The sequence below is a fragment of the Stegostoma tigrinum genome, chromosome 11 (assembly GCF_030684315.1).
Source record: "Stegostoma tigrinum isolate sSteTig4 chromosome 11, sSteTig4.hap1, whole genome shotgun sequence".
Lineage (NCBI taxonomy): Eukaryota > Metazoa > Chordata > Chondrichthyes > Orectolobiformes > Stegostomatidae > Stegostoma > Stegostoma tigrinum.
This window is the reverse complement of record NC_081364.1, coordinates 17,326,905-17,343,594: the sequence shown is the minus strand read 5'-3', so window position 1 is coordinate 17,343,594 and position 16,690 is coordinate 17,326,905. Positions and strand designations below refer to the sequence as shown.

Genomic DNA, 16,690 nt, shown 5'->3' with positions numbered 1-16,690 from the left:
TAAATCACAGCCTAGTATGACAAGATCCAAAATGGAATGACTGATATCAGACAAAAATACTTCTCAACTTTACAAGGATTTAGCTGTTCTAAATAAAACAATTTACATATGTTGTGGCCACCAGCGATTGCCAGCAATGGATGGGGGAGGGGGGAGGTGAGAATTTAAAATTACAGTTCTACTCACAATTTTTAAGTCAAGTAATATTCCGAAACTAAATGTAAAAAATTTACATTTCTCTCATCAGTCGTTTTTTTCAGTACTGAAACATGTTTAGTTTGTTCAATTTTGCTGAATTTTATATTTAGAACTCACTGTCAGAAGCTCATGCACTGGATGAAAATACAGCAGAGGGTTGGGAGAACAGGATCCGCCTCTGGACAGATCAGTACGAGGAATCTTTTGCAAATCAGTACAGTGCAGATGTACAGAACCTTTTAGAATTGTATCGATTAACCATGAAGGATGCTGTGGGAAAAAATGTGCTGGATACTATTAATAAAACTGAACTAGCCTGTAACAATACAGTTCTGGGCTCTCAGATGCAGGTAAGTGTTAACTGTGTTTCAAATTTAGTTATACGCTGGTAGAGAGCATTAACTCAGATTTCAATTGAGCAAATAAAAAGAGTGGTTGCGTTTCAAGTTTATCTATGTATTACTTCATTTTGCAAATGAACGTAAGACTGATTAAAGATTAGCTCTAAATTCAGCATTCGCTGCTAGCTTATAGATTTCTTCCTGCCCTATTTCTGACTTAAACAACCTTCTGCTGACTTGGGAATACGAAAACACAATTTGGGAGCAGAAGTAGGCCACTCGGCCCTTTGAGTCTGCCCTCCCATTCATTAAGATGGTGGCTGATCTAATTACCTCATATTCCTGCCTACTGCTATAAACTTGAACGTTAGTGAATCTACCAGATAGTCCCTCAGGATATGCAGTTTAATTTATAATATTACACTTACAATTTGTTTTAGAAAATTAACAAATATTTAGTTTATTTTATTTTCATTCACCTAAATTATTCTTTTATATTGTGAAAGCCAACCAAGTCAGTTGGATATTCTAAATAATTAGCAAAATAATAACTTTATTGTACTATTTTCCTACTGTTGATAGCTACAGCTTGGTAAAGTCACGAGAGTTCAACGTCATCGCAAAATTTTGCGAGCAGCCAGAGATCTAACACCAGGCATACTTATTATCGAATACCGTGGTAAGGTGATGCTAAGGCAGCAGTTTGAAGTTAATGGACATTTCTTTAAAAGGTAAGACATTATTAGAGACTCACATGCAATACTACCTTTTGTGAGTTTTACTATCTCAAAATTGAGACAATTTGGAGCTTTGTCATAACTATTGAAGTTGATTCGGAACTTTATTTCTAACAATGCATCTTTTTATCTCTCTTTGAAAAGCGAACTCAACAGAAAATAAATTGCATTATATAGTGAATTAATTACGACATCTCTATTGCTATAAATAGGGATTTGTCGGAGCAGATTTTTAGTAAGAGTAATGGAAAGTAAACTAAACTTGACATAGTGCTTCGATAAACATTAACTTTACATTTCACACCTCTTTAAAGAAAGCCAAACAGTGTGAATTATCTATTCCTTTCAACCTGTGGTTGAAAATACTGACAATATTGATTAATTCAGCTCTCCTATGAAGAAAGGTATTTTGGGAGGTTAAGTTCCAATGCATGGTTACAAAAATCTTGCTTGCTACCTTGCCTTACAGACCCTACCCGTTTGTGCTGTTCTACTCAAAATTCAATGAAGTGGAAATGTGTGTCGATGCTAGAACATTTGGGAATGATGCTCGGTTTATTAGAAGATCCTGTGCCCCCAATGCAGAGGTCTGTTTTTCTGATTACCTGGACATTTCTGCCTGTTCAATGAAATAGGTTATAACCATGAAGTGTGCTGCAATTATTTTTTTCAAATATGATTAAAAGTTAACCATGCCAACCACAATACTGTGCTTCTGAGTAAAAATGTTGTTTGTATTCCTATAAAAATATTTTTTTAAATGTAAGCTTTGTTTTAATGTGTTGCTTCTGAACGTGATATTTGTGAGGTCATAGATTAAGATATTGAATTATGAAGCAGCACTGTTGTAAAGATGAGTCTGTCTATAATCAACCTTGTGTGAAACAAGTCCAAGCTATAAGAAACCTAAATTGGATCATGATGTTAACATTTGATTACATTTAATTTGTAAACTGCAGAAATTACACCCTTCATAGGCTAGCAGCATTTTGCAAAAATCCATTGGTTTGACTACTGCAAATAGATTTTAGATTGTTGTCACTTTACTGGCCAGGATGAGCATGGAGAATGATCACTGTTAGTAATATTTAGGTATATTTGTTGGCAAGTTACGCCCAACCTAGACTATTCCACCACACTGTCAGAGGAAGAGTCAAGAGTTACCCACTATTTCCTCCCCCCAGCCCATAATGTCACATTACTCTTCTTGAGTTTTCTCACTTATTGGACAGTTAATTGTAGATGTCTAGACTTTTGAATAGGCAACTTTGGTATTTACATAAAATTAATTAACTTAATTGTGGTACAAAGTTTTCCAAAGAGCTTCCTGAACTAAACATTGTGTTGTCTTATCTTCTCCAAAATGAGATAATGAAGAAAGTATTTTGCTCAGACACAAAAAAATCTCTACCTCACTCCTCACTGTTTTAGTCTCCATTTCTTTGTCTCCCCAAACTGTTGAAACTGCAGGTAGACTTTTTTGTCTCCTGGAGAATCCCAAGTAATGGCTCCAGGAATTTTTATGCTGTGGTTAAGTTTGTCTCTTTAACAGCACAGCCATATGATACTCTATAATAGATGTTACCTGATAAAGCTTCTAACTCTGTCAACAAGTGTGAGTCTAAGTCTTGGATAGTACTTGTCACATTGCTAATATTCAAGAAAAATTTAACCTGTTTTTCTAATCACCCTGTTCAGATATGTTTCTAATCAACCTGTTCAAATCTGGACAGAGGATATGCCAGATTGAAGGGGCAGTGGAGGCAAAGAGGCTTTTCTGATGAACGGTCTAGGCTCGAAATGTCAGCTTTTGTGCTCCTAACATGCTGCTTGGCCTGCTGTGTTCATCCAGCTCCACACTTTATAGAGATAACAAACAAATTATTAATCTACTTTGTTTTATAGACAGCAGTTCTAAAACAAAAATGCAAAGCAAATCTCATCCTGGTTTAATTAATTCAACAGAAGGAAAACAATGCAAATTAGCAAAACTATCTTTTTATGGAACAATCTTGTTTAAATTTTTTTGACCACCCCTTGAAATTAAATCAGATTTGGGTTTCAGCTGAATGAACTTACGTTTCCTAAGGTTAGACTTCCTTCTAGATCAAGCTAACTGGCTGACTGAAGGTTTCGTGCCTCTTGTTCGTATAATTTGAGCAGGACCTACGCTTGCCCCTCCGTTCAGCAGACTCGTCATTCAGAACAATTCTCCCATCTTTCAAAGTTTATTGTAGACAGACATCTTGTTCAGAGCTCTCAAAAATCATCTCATCATTCATTTACTGTATTTGGTGCTAACGGTCACTGGAATCTCTAAGTCTCATTGTGCACTGTTCTGTTTTACTAAAGCTCTGGTTAGATTTAACTGACAAAACACTTTTTAACATAAATTACATTATAATTCTCCAGTGACAACATATTCAGTATTTGAAAACATTTTGGGAATTAAAGTAAAATCCCTGGTAATGTAATGTCTTTGTTAAATTTGTTTAACTTTATATACCATCATCCAGTAGCATAATCACCACAGAATCGGTTAGCTTAGTTAGCTGGGTGGCTAGTTTTTAATGCAGTGACGCCAACAGGCCGAGTTCAATTCCTGTTCTGACTGAGAACATCATGAAAGTCTTGCCTTCCTGACCTCATATGAGGTGTGGTAGCCCTCAGGTTAAAAAGATATACCTCTTTAATAGCAGAGCAGCCCTTTGGTCCTCTGGGACTATGGCAACTTTGCCTTTACCTTTGTAACTTGCCAGGCCATTTTTGAGGGAATTGAAGAGTGAAACACACTTTTGTGGGTCCTGAGTTGCATGTAGGTCAGACCACCTGTGGTTGGCAGATTTTTTTCCTGAAGGGATACTACCAAACCAGATTTGAACCTGCATCCTCAGAGCATTGTCAGTTACACCACTGACAATCTTCCCCGACACCCCTCCTCAACCACCACCCCCATGGTTGCGTAATTATTTTATGATCGTTACTCAAGTTTAATTGGTGTTTTTGGCAAGAATTATAGCCCCTATTTATGTTCTTAGTTTGGTAACCCCTTGGCACCAATTCAGCTAACTGAGAAAAACTGTACGAAAATGTGAAGGCAGCAAATGAGATAAATTGGGTTTGACCTAGTTAAGGTTCATAAGAGAAAAATAAACGAGCTACAACATGAATATTGTGTCCCCTAGGTGCGGCACATGATTGCTGATGGGATGATCCACCTTTGTATATATGCCATCACAAACATCCCAAAGGACAATGAGGTGACCATTGGCTTTGACTATGAATACAGCAGTTGGTAAGTAAAATCAGCTTTATCAGAACCACTGTTGTACAGAAAAGGCTTGGTGCTTATGCTATTCACTTTTTAGAAAGACTAGTTAGTGGTACATGATTCAAATACGGTACAAACTGTTGTTTAATGTTTGAGACCAGGGAAGTGACTGGAGATGATGGGGAAAGAGGAAGAGAGGAGGGGAAAAGGAGCAGTTAGCAAAATCTTTCTTGTGCATGATGGAGGATGTGCCAGGTTGAAGGAGTGGTGGAGGCAAAGAGGCTCAGACCAGAAAAGTCTTGGAATGGGCTAACTTTCTAAATCAGGAATAGTTTCAGTAACTTGGTAGGGATACATCAACAGCCAGAAGAAGGTTTGAGGTCAAACAGTTAATGGTTATTTCAGTTAATTCTTACCCTGAGACTTCCTCAGATCTGACCATATGAACGCTGGACTTTTCTGCGATTAGGTAATCCCCCTTGAATATCGCATAGTATCTTGCATCAAATTAGGATCTGCCTACTTTTCCTATGCATTTCACAGCTTTGTGAGCATCTGTAATATGTGCATTTAGGGAAAATTGGTTGAATTTATTTTCTAGTTGTGAAAATCAAAATAAAACTGAAAGTGTTAATATAATATATAATTAAGTTTATATTATTCACTTCATCATAGTAAATATAAAGTTGACTGTGCGTGTCATAAGGGAAACCAGAATTGTCCAGTACAGAAACATAACCAAGGATCAATGGAGTCCCCAGTAGGTGCAGAGACGCGGCGGAGAAAAGCCAGACGAAAAGAATGGGAAATGGAGTCAGAGCTCAATCAAGCTTCTGATGAAAATAGCAACCAGCAGCAGGAGGAGCCAGCAGAATCCAAAGACCAACAGGAGTTGCCTGTACAAACCCCAGCAAGTGACAGTGAGGTATGCATAATCAGACGTTAACAGAAGATAACCGCCATGTTACAGTTTTCTCCAGATGCACAAGGCAGATATAATAAGCAAAATTGTGCTCTTGCCCACTTACAAATGCATCTCAATCGCTGATAAACTAAATCACATTAGCTTTTGTACCCCATAAATTGGAAGAAGGTGAAGGGGCAGGATGGTATAATTCACCAGCAAGGTTGAAAAACGGCAACAGAAGCATTTGCACAAGAGCAAAATATTAGAGGAATGAAAATTGTTAACAGCATTTTAAAAGAAGGATGATGTATAAAGCAACCTATTAATTTTTCTAACAAGTTCCCATACTGAAAGTAACATCAAGCTCTATCAGCTTAAGCTAGTTCAGGGTTTTCTTTTGTGCTCAGCTAATGATCTGGAACATTTCAATTTTATACTTTTCCTCCTCCTGTATGCACAACCAACTAACACTGCACACTTAGCAGAATTGATATGAAATACTATTTGGCTTGAAGTTCTGTTGACTTTTACATACCAGTGTGTCTCAAAATCCCAGCTACTCCATTTAGAACATAGAACAGCACAGTTGTTCCAACGATGTTGTGCTGACCTGTTATCCTACTCTAAGATCAAACAACCCTACATTTCACTATACTCCATGTGCCTATCCAGAGTTGCTTAAATGTCCCTAATGTATCTGATTCCACTATCACTGCCAGCAGCGCATTCCACGCCCCCACCACCTACCACTGACATCTCCCCTGTACCTTCCTCCAATCACCTTAAAATTATGTCCTCTTGTAATAGTCTTTTCCACCCTGGGAAAAAGTCTGACATTCCACTCTATCTATGCCTTTCACCATCTTGTACACCTCTATCAAGTCACCTCTCATCTTTCTTCTCTTCAATGAAAAAAGCCCTAGCTCTCTCAACTTTTCCTCATAAGAACTGCCTTCCAGTCCAGGCAACATCCTTCTGTTGCCGTTTTTCAATCTTGCTGGTGAATCTTCCTGGTAAATCTCCTCTGCACCCTGTCTAAAGCTTCCACATCCTTCCTATAATGAGGTGATCAGAACTGAACACAATTTTTCAAGTGTGGTCTAACCAGGGTTTTATAGAGCTGCAGCCTAACCTCATGGTACTTTAGCTCAGTTTCCCTGCCAATGCAAGCCAGCACACCATACACCACCTTAACAATCCTGTCAACTTGGGTAGCAACTTTGAGGGATCTACAGACGTGGACCTCAAGATCTGTCTGTTCTTCCGCACTGCCAAGAAACCTGCCATTAACCCAGTTGTTTCATGTACCTGATGTAATGTGAGTGATATTGTGAAAGTTTTATCAGAAATGCATAAGAAAGCACATTTTATGCTTAGGTATGATATGATTATCACAGAATCATGTTTCAGGGTTGAATATAATATGCTTGTGATTTGAACTTACGACTGTTTTGAACTGAATGTATGGAAAGACACTGAATAACCTAGTGTGACCAGATAGTTCAAGTGATTCCTTCAGACTGAGGCATCATCTGTACCAAAGACCCACAGTCGCTTATACGTATGTGAATGCAAGTAAAATTGAGTCGTCATATTGTTTTTGTTAATAGTAGGTGGATATCCTTGCACTTCCCACTGCCATAGAAGGTTTTAAATGCACCTGTGAATAGGATGAGGTCTCTTCTTGGTCCATTCCACTGCCATTCAGTATGTCCCTCACTCTTAATACATTTAGTGTGCAGATCCACCTCTACAACAACAATATGTCATTGAAATTGATAACACACAGATAGGGACTTTGGTGGAGCAGCTCAGATTGAATGGCTGTTCCCTCCAAGACCTACAACAAAGTTCGAGGCTGTTAGAAAGACAGCTCCTGTGTGGATACATGTACTGCCACTTTTATGATGAAGAGCTGCCTGTTATAACTCAGGTCATGTATCGGAAAGTAAGTTATGGGCTAACACCACCTTGGTCTCACACATCAGGCATCTCTGTAGGATCTCAAAGTGGAAATTTGCAAACTAGATGTGAATGCATATTTCCTGTACATTCTTGTTAAATGAGTGACTTGAAGCTCCTCTTTCTTTCTGGACAAAGTCGAGGAATTAGTCTGGATCTTCGTTGTAGATTAATTGGGAGGTGTACGTGTTAACACAGGGGTCCTTACTTGGTTTATGAACCTGTTTTTAAGTGCAACAACCTTCTTTATTTGGATGAAAAGGAAGTAAAATCTTTGCATTGAAAGAAGAAAATGTAATATGATGTTGCAATAACGTTGAGTTCCCCAAAACATACACTCAATCATGCCTTTATGAATTTATTTGAATATCTGTTGTCCTGTCATGCATCTAAAATGAAGTGTTAGAATATGCTCATCATTAGCTGTTGTAAATAAATTTCTGCGACCCATTATACTGTACAATCTCATTTCATTACAAAAATTAGTTGCAAAGATAAGGGTTATCTCTGACAATGATACTGCTTGAAGTTGAAACACCTCCATAATGTTTGACTTGGTGATCAGCCTCGAGAGTAAATCATTTGAAATAAAAACAAGTTACTTCCAATTATACCAATTTGAACAATGTTGGGAACTTTGTGGACTTAACTATTCAATGAGTGGACTCAACACAACAAAACCTTTGTAATCACATTGATTATTCAGAAAATAGTTAAATAAATTTGATCAAAATTGTACCTGGTAAACGTATATATCCGGTGGAAGAACATAGCAAAGAATGTGGATTTATCTCAGGGGTTAGAGCACACAACACAAAAGCTTGCAACATAAAGCACTTTTTCTGGCATTTGAAAAAAATGCCGGCAACTTTTAACATTACATTTAAAAGTTAATCCTTGCTCATCAAAGTGCTATTTTGTTTATATATCAGATATTCATGAAAAGGGAAGGCACTTGTTTCAGGCAAAGTTTAATAATGTAGGTAGTTGAATTGTTTTATGATGTCACAAGGAAGGGTTGTGACAGAAGTGATGTCATTGTGGGCAGGAAAGTATTAGTTTATATTTCACAGATGACTGAGCTACATCATATCAATGTATAATAACTGGAGTGCAGTCTTTTATGTAAAATACAATTCATTGCAGTGACTTCATTTTCTTTAAACAGGAAGGGCCTGGAGAAGGAGATCGATTAAAAGTAGAAGAAGAAAACGAGTCAGAAATGGATGAACAGCTCCGTGCAATAGCACAAAGTAAACTGGTAAGCGACAGGCAGTCATAATGTGCAGGCAAAGAATGTCTTAGCAGCTAGAAGTCATGCACCCAGATGTCATGGACATAGCAGCACAGTACAGCAGATATGCTTTGACCGTAGGTAAACTAGGCACAAGCAGTAAAATGGTGCGTTTGTTTTGTGAAGCTGTGTGTGAGCAAAGTTTGAAAGGAATAATATGTTCCTAAGTAGGATAATCATCAGCTATGGGGAAAGAAAGATCGGAGTGCTTGTACAAGGGCTGTGTTTTGCAGAGTTGAGATAGGACAGAGAATGTTTTCCCTGTGAAAATACAATGTGTCAGCAGGAGAAATAACAGGGAGTTCAGTTGAGAGAATCACACATGATGATCCCTGACATTACTGGATAGGTTTTCAGCAAAAGGCTGTGTCTTTTTGAATATGTATAACTGATCGGCACAGGAGCTTAACTGATGGGTGTGTTTATATAGCTGAAACAATATCTGATGTATATGGACTTGTATCCATGTTGACACCGACAACATGGATCCAACTGTGATAAATTGGCTAGATAGATTAGTTTGTCATGTCACTTTCAACATGGATTTTAATGCCGGTTGTTAGTGCATTTAATTCAGTTAAGCAAACATATTTAAACATATTAACTAATTTAGATTCCAATCAAAGCATAACTGATGTATCTATTGTGACTCATTGGAAGACCTAGAACCCCTCAGACTATGCCCAGACACAGCCCTATAAACCCATTTCTGCTTGTTATTTATTAACTCAGTTGGCTGGATGGCTGGCCTGCAGAGCAATGCCGATGGTGTCTTTCTACTATTCAAACTGTCCCTTTGCCTGAGGTGTGGTGATGCTTGGGTTAAAGTCACCATCGGTCATGTGTCTCTGTCATGAGAGTGTGGCCATATGGTCCAGTAGAACTATGGTTACTTTACCTTTTTAGATGTGAGCAACACTGGAACACTGTTAATCATCTATCCCTAATTTGTCCTGTGACAGTGGTGAGTGTCTATCAGGCTACTTCAGAAGATAATAAAAATTGGCCAAATATTATTGGACTAGATGTGAGTTTGCTCGCTGAGCTGGAAGGTTAGTTTTCAGACGTTTTGTCACCATTCTAGGTAACATCATCAGTGAGCCTCCGATGAAGCGCTGGTGTTATGTCCCGCTTTCTATTTATCTGTTTAGGTTTCCTTGGGTTGGTGATGTCATTTCCTGTTCTTTTTCTCAGAGGATGGTAGCTTGGCTCCAAATCAATGTGTTTGTTGATGGAGTTCCGGTTGGAATGCCATGCTTCTAGGAATTCTCGTGCGTGTCTCTGTTTGGCTTGTCCTAGGATGGATGTGTTGTCCCAATCAAAATGGTTTCCTTCCTCATCTGTGTGTGAGGATACTAGTGATAGTGGATCATGTCTTTTTGTGGCTAGTTGATGTTCGTGTATCCTGGTGGCTAGCTTTCTGCCTGTTTGTCCATGACATTACCTAGAATGGTGACGCAATGTCTGAAAACGAACCTTCCAGCTCAGCGAGCAAACTCACATCCAGAACCTCAACCTGAGCTACAAATCTTCTCAAAACTCATTATTGGACTAGATTTGCATTCCTTTTCTGAAGGGTGTGATCTTGACAACTTTCTTCATCATTTTCCCTTGATGTTAGATCATAAGTAGAAAGACTTGAGGGTGGCACAGTGGCTCACTGGTTAGCACTACTGCCTTACAGTGCCAGGGACCCGGATTCAATTCCAGCCTTGGGCACCTGTCTGTGTGGAGTTTGCACATTCTCAGTGTCTGCGTAGGTTTCCTCCCACAGTCCAAAGATGTGCAAGTTAAGTGGATTGATCATGTTAAATTGCCTGTAGTGTTCAGGGATGTGTAAGTTATGTAGATTAGCCATGGGAAATGCAGGGTTACAGTGATAGGGTAGGGATATAGGTGGGATGCTGTTCGGAGAGTCAATATGGACTTGTTGGCCTTAATTGGCCTGTTTCTACACTGTAGGAATTCTATGAATTTTATTGTATTAAGTTTCCAATGTGATTGTAGCATTTGAATTGAAACTCGGGAATGTGAATCCAGAACCACAACTATCCTACTGCTGAACTCTGGCTGTTTTTAACTTGCTTTGTATTCTCTCCCTGCTTTCCCCCTTCCAGAAAAAATTGCAGTTACTAATGTGGTTAGAATCCCTCCTTATGTTTAATATAATCCAGTTTTGCTGTTCTTTACACTTGCTGTGTGTAGTTCAATAGATCTGTAGCAAATAGGTCCATCCTGATCTTGCCAATGGGCCGTTGAGCTGCTGTTTGCAAGTGATTTTTGCTGCTGCATGAGTACATGATGCGTTGGAAACATGACTGCTTGTTCTAGAGGTAGATACGTTTTCCCCGCTTTTGGTTATTGTATTTAACTGTCGCTGTCTTGAGGCATTTCATTTGATTTGATTATTTATCATTTACACTGACAGTTAGCTGAATTGACCTGTCTAATTCAAAGGTAAAATACTGCAGATATGGGAAATCTGGAAATAGGAAATAGATCAAGAGACAAACAGATTTTTAAATAAGACATTGATCTCTTCAGTTGCTGATTTCCCATCTAAAAAACACAAATTTTCCCCTTTAAAGACACAGCCAAAATAAATTGATAGATCTTGATTAGTAGGTAGGGAAGAGACTGGTCGTTTCTTCAAGTTGTAGGATCAATATCTAGAGGACACAGATTTAAGATTTCTCATGTAGCATGTCGTTATGACTGGAATGCATTTTTTTTTATAAAAGGGTACTTGAAGCAGATGCAGTAGTAACCTTGAATCAAGACTTGGATATTGTGTTCTAAAATAAAAAATATCGAGCAATGGGACAAAACCAAGAGTATCAAACTAATTAATTACTATAAGTAAATTGTTCAACTGGCTATCATTGCTATATAATTCTATGAATTTATTTTCTATTCTCTCTAATTTCCTAATGCTAGTCTTTATTCCCACCTACAGCTACCATACACGTAGCCAACCTTTACGTAAATCTGAGACAATAAGGACTGCAAATACTGGAAGCCAGAGTCTATAGGTACGAGGTTGGAAAAGCACAACAGGTCAGACAGCATCAGAGGAGCAGGAAAATCACCATTTTGGGCTGAAATCCTTCATCAGGCCCGAAATATCCTGACAAAAGGTTTTGGCACAAAACATTGACTTTCCTGCTCCTCTGCAGTCTTACCAGCTGTGCTTTTCCAGCCTGACACTCTTGAATCTCAACTGATTTCCTTTCCTGCCTAGTTGTGAGAAATCAGCATCTACTGGGGAATTGCCACCTATGGTCGACTCAATTTACTGCTCCTGAACTGGTAATGGTATTAAATAGGCTTATTAATAATCGGCAGGATATGTGCAGATCATTAAAGCTTTATTAATTCCTTTGTAAACATGCGCTGTATCCATTCGAGAGAGATTAACAATCACACCTCAGTCCTGGGGTGTGCAGAGGCACTTTGCGTCTGGCAAGCATCATCTGTATAGCATTGTAGAAATGAAGATGTGTTAATTTCAAGCTGATGTAACATGACATTAATAAATACTAGATTGATACACCATTGGAATTTTTTTATATATACTGATATGACTACATTAATTATGGGTGACTTTAATCTTTATGTAGATTAGGAAAATTAAATTGGCAGAAGTAGACGCAAAGAAAAATTCACAGTGTGTGTTTGGTATAGTTTTCTGGAACAATATGTTGTGGATCCAACCCAGGACCAGGCTATTTTGGATCTGGTAACAGAGCAGTTTTCTTCTTTAAGGTTTTGTGAATCTGTGGAATTCTTTACCATTGAGAGCAGTCAAATCTGGGTTGCTAAGTACAGTGAAGGCCAAGATAAATAGATTTCTAGATAGACGTAACTTTCCTGTCCATCTATTGTATTTGAGTTGATGTTTAGCAGATTAGCCATAATCTCATTGAATGGCAAAGTGGACTCAATGGGCCGAACGGCCCTCTACTCCTACATCAAAAAATAGTACGTTTAAAAAAAACTTTGTCGTTTGACAACATGAAAACCCAGCTCCTGTATCATATTTAAAATCCCTCTTGGTCACATTGCAGTCCCACAGTGTGACATGTTGTACCATCGATGCAAGATCTAAGGGATTGTTTTCCCTTAAAATGAGCAGAAGGTTGCAAAGCACAGAGCTGGATAAACTCAGCTGTTGCTGTTTAATCCCAGTTTGTATTTAATTGATATCTTTGAATGGTGCAGCTTTGTAAGATACTATCAACAGCCATTTACTGCCATATATTCGGTCTGCATTTTCAACCTTATTAGATATGCTTGTTTGAAGACTATCCCTCTTTATGTGGTCTTCACAGACTTGACCCCTTCAACCACTTAAAAAAACTTAATAATGTACATTGTTGTGCTCATAACCTTTGCTATACGTGTCAAGTGAAAAACCTTTGATTTTAGACAAATTATAAAACACTATACCCTAGAGAAGCGTCAACGTCTCAGAATTTCAGCGAGATTACAAATTTCAGAGAGCCCACACGAGTCCAGAATCCAGTCTTCGGCACAACTTGGTGGGATCTTGCATCTCTTAAAATTTTGAAGTATTGAGAATTTGATCTGCATGGAGAATTTACCACTTGAGAGTGCCAGATTGGACAGAACATAGCATGCTTACCACTTGTGAATGCTACTGTAAATGGATATGGCGTATTAGCCTCTTGAACCTTTGTGGAAAGAAGAGCTTTAACTCCTTAGAAAGCTGTGTGCTAGAATTGGCACAATTCTACTGGTTGAAATGTGAAATATGTAATCTTTGGGGTCAATCAAACAAAAAAAACAAGTCTGGTATTTCAGTGTGTGTACTTGCTGTTTCAAGTTGAAAGGTGGAAGAAATATTTTTATCTTCCTTTTGAGTGCAATTTATTTTTGTTGCAGTCACAATAAGCTAGAATTGATTCCGAAATATAGTGACATAGTGATATTGACAAGAAAAGGATGGTAGAAAGAGTACTTTGCCAGCAATACTGTAAGCTAGGGTGCTTATGATTTTATAAGTGTGGTGATACAGACAAATGGTTTGACACCTAGGAATTGAACACTGTGTTTGCACATGAAGAGGTAGGAGAAGAAATAAGTTGTTGAAGGTAAGATTTTGATCCTCTGCGTGGTTTGTTTATGTTTTTTGTTTTCTTTGACGCTCATTGTTCACAGTCGCGGGAGCAGCGGAAGATGGAAGCCATCATGCAGGTATTTGAAAACTTAGAGAAGAGAAAGAGAAGGCGTGAACAGGTGGTTGAGCGCATTGCTAGTCAGCCTGGTGTCGATGTCAACCCGGAGACTCCAACCACAGATGTGGAGGAGGTGAAGCTGGAGCCTGCAGCAGAAGAACCGCCGCCCAATGGGGCAAAACCACCACAGCTTACAGGGGTAAACACACGGCGAACTTCACAGCTAGGGGTAAGCAGAGAACTTAAATGGCAAATGGGCCAAAGAAGCACAAGAATGGTTATTAGTGCTATTGCTGCATCATGGAGAGGAGAAAGTTAGGAATTTTTGGTGCTAATTGTTTAGTGGTGTTCTGTGCTTCATTGTGTATGGGTTTTGCTCAGGCGCTTGCAGTTTGGGAAGAGAACAAGCTCACATGATTTTGTTGTTTGGAGTTTAGTCAGTTGAAAATGGCGTGGCAAGGTAGTCTTGCACTTCCCCTCTCTAGCAGAAGTGAAGCAGTAGTTCTGTCAGTCTAAATCTCACTGAGAGGCAGTAATGCATTTCCAAGCTCTCTTGATGTGACATGTTTTTGTGACATGTACTGTTTACAGATGTATTTACTTTTAGGGGAAGGAAATTGGTTGAGGAAATGTTCACATTTCTAGACGTGCAATGTACTTGGTCATTGTACATCCTAGATTGCTAGTATCTGCTCAAAAATACCCTAGTGTCAGTTCATTGGTGTGTCAAGAATGATTTTCATTTTTCAAACAATGGAGCTACAAGAATGGTTATCTGTTTTATTAAAATAAGTATATAAAATTAGATTGGGAAGACAACCTGAGAGGCTTGCCATCTGCTTCACATCTGGATAAGTTATCTGGTTAGTGTTTGAAGTACTGTTCTAAACTTTGTTTACTGGCATGCCAGAAATGTCAAGTAGAAGTACAATTGTCATGTTTGTCGCTGATGATGTTCAACCAGCACTTGTCTAAAAACTCTCAAAAATGAAGCGATGCATCAGTGACTTGGGTAGTCTAACCAACCAAGTTATTTCAGTAACATACAATAAATCTGTCAAAAGAATACTGATACTAGTTTAACTTTTGATGTGTCTTTTAACTTGGGAGGATGAACCTAACATTTGACAACCTTCCTTGTTGCACTGAATGTGAACATTAGTCAAATTTAGATGGAAACCATTCAAAATTCTCTACTATGATGCTGCCTTTGGATCTGTAGTCCATTTAGAAATTGCTCCCCTAAAGTGAAACACCTGAGGATGGATATAACCTTTTTAGGTGAGAGCCTCTTAACTACCTGATGTTATGTGTGAGTCTATGTTATTGTTTTCAAACTTTGGCTGTTTAAAAAATTTCTCAATATTTGATGGTACATGTGAAAATGAGCCTTTTAAATGATAATTGAAATAGATACCTGGTACATTTCCCAGGAAAGAGAGGAAAAATCAGATATCACGAAAGCTATCTGCGGACTGATATCTTGTTACAGCACAGCATTCATTTCATGCCTTTGCTTATCATCTGGCATATGGTTGTGCCTTTAGGAGGGCTGAGTGGAGCAGAAATTTTATTTTGCCGTGTGACATTGGTTCTGGGATGTGGTTATTACTGGTTAGGCCATTCATTTATTGCCCATCCTTAATTGTTGTTGACCTGGGTGGTTTGCTAGGCCATATTAAGGTCAATTAAGAATTAATTCTATTTTGAACATCTGGAGTCATATTTCGACCAGAGCAGTTAAGGATGGCGGATTTCCTTCACTAAAGGACAGCAGAAAAACAAATGGGGTTTTACAACTATCAGCAATGCTGCCATAACGTTAATTTTTTAATTCCAGACTTTTGGGATTTGAGCTCATGACCCCAGAACATTAGCCTGTGCCCTGAAATACCATGACACCACCACTTTCTCAAAATCCATAGCTAACAATTTATATAAGGCTTTCTGAATGGGCCTTCCAATCTAAAATTATACACATAGTTGGCTTCAAGGGAGGGTGTGCAATGAGTTCACTAGACTAAGAGGATTGCCTGGGTGGAAAGATAGAGTACACTGAGATTGCATTCCCTGGATTTTGGAAAAATTGACTGCTAATCTCATTGAAATATATGAAATTCTTAAAATGACATGATGGTGTAAATATTGCCAGGATGTTTGCCTTTGCTGGGGTGTCCAGAAATAGTGGGTAACTGTCTCAGCTTCAGGGCTGTTTAGGCTAAAATAAGGGATTACTTAAATGGTTAAAGATCTTTGTAATTCTCGACCCAAAGGCTTGTGGAAGCACAACAGTGGACCATTTTCTGTAGAAAATACGCAGTAAATTTTTGGATATTCAGGGTTTCTGTGACAGTATGGGCAACAGAATTGAAGTAGAAAATCAACCATAATTGTAATATGGCAAAACCAACTTGAAAGCCTGATTGGCTTACTCCTGCTCCTATTTCCTATATAGAGAGCATTGATCTGGAAATTGGTAAAAAGTGTGTATGGAGAAGAAGAAAATAAATTAACTTTCTTAAATAAATAAAAAATATGGTACGTATTTCTACCATGCTGTGTTAACTGGGTGTGATTACAATGACATCACATCCTTGAGGCTTTTCCCTACCTTTTTGATGCTCTGAAACCAGAAATCTGAAAAACAGCATTTTCATTAGCATTCCATCTCACTGGGGAGGCTTCAAATCAGCCCATATCCAGAACCTGCTTTGAAAAAGCTGCTCACATTTTGGACAAATGCATACACAGCTGAAATAATCTGCAACACTCTAAAACAATA

The 16,690-nt window shown here is 38.4% G+C and overlaps 1 protein-coding gene across 14 annotated transcripts in view; it reads left to right on the top strand.

The window, feature by feature from the left end:
• setd5 (SET domain containing 5) overlaps nt 1-16,690 on the top strand; it is a 165,767-nt gene that overhangs the window by 101,625 nt on the left and 47,452 nt on the right. For 13 of the 14 annotated variants that reach the window (XM_048547472.1, XM_059649794.1, XM_048547475.1 and 10 more), the window contains 7 exons: nt 309-548; nt 1,122-1,270; nt 1,746-1,863; nt 4,462-4,571; nt 5,223-5,472; nt 8,585-8,677; nt 13,892-14,137. In XM_048547472.1, coding sequence (XP_048403429.1) covers nt 309-548; nt 1,122-1,270; nt 1,746-1,863; nt 4,462-4,571; nt 5,223-5,472; nt 8,585-8,677; nt 13,892-14,137 — 1,206 coding nt within the window. The remainder of the gene's footprint in view (nt 1-308; nt 549-1,121; nt 1,271-1,745; nt 1,864-4,461; nt 4,572-5,222; nt 5,473-8,584; nt 8,678-13,891; nt 14,138-16,690) is intronic. The other variant, XM_048547477.2, reaches the window with a different exon arrangement.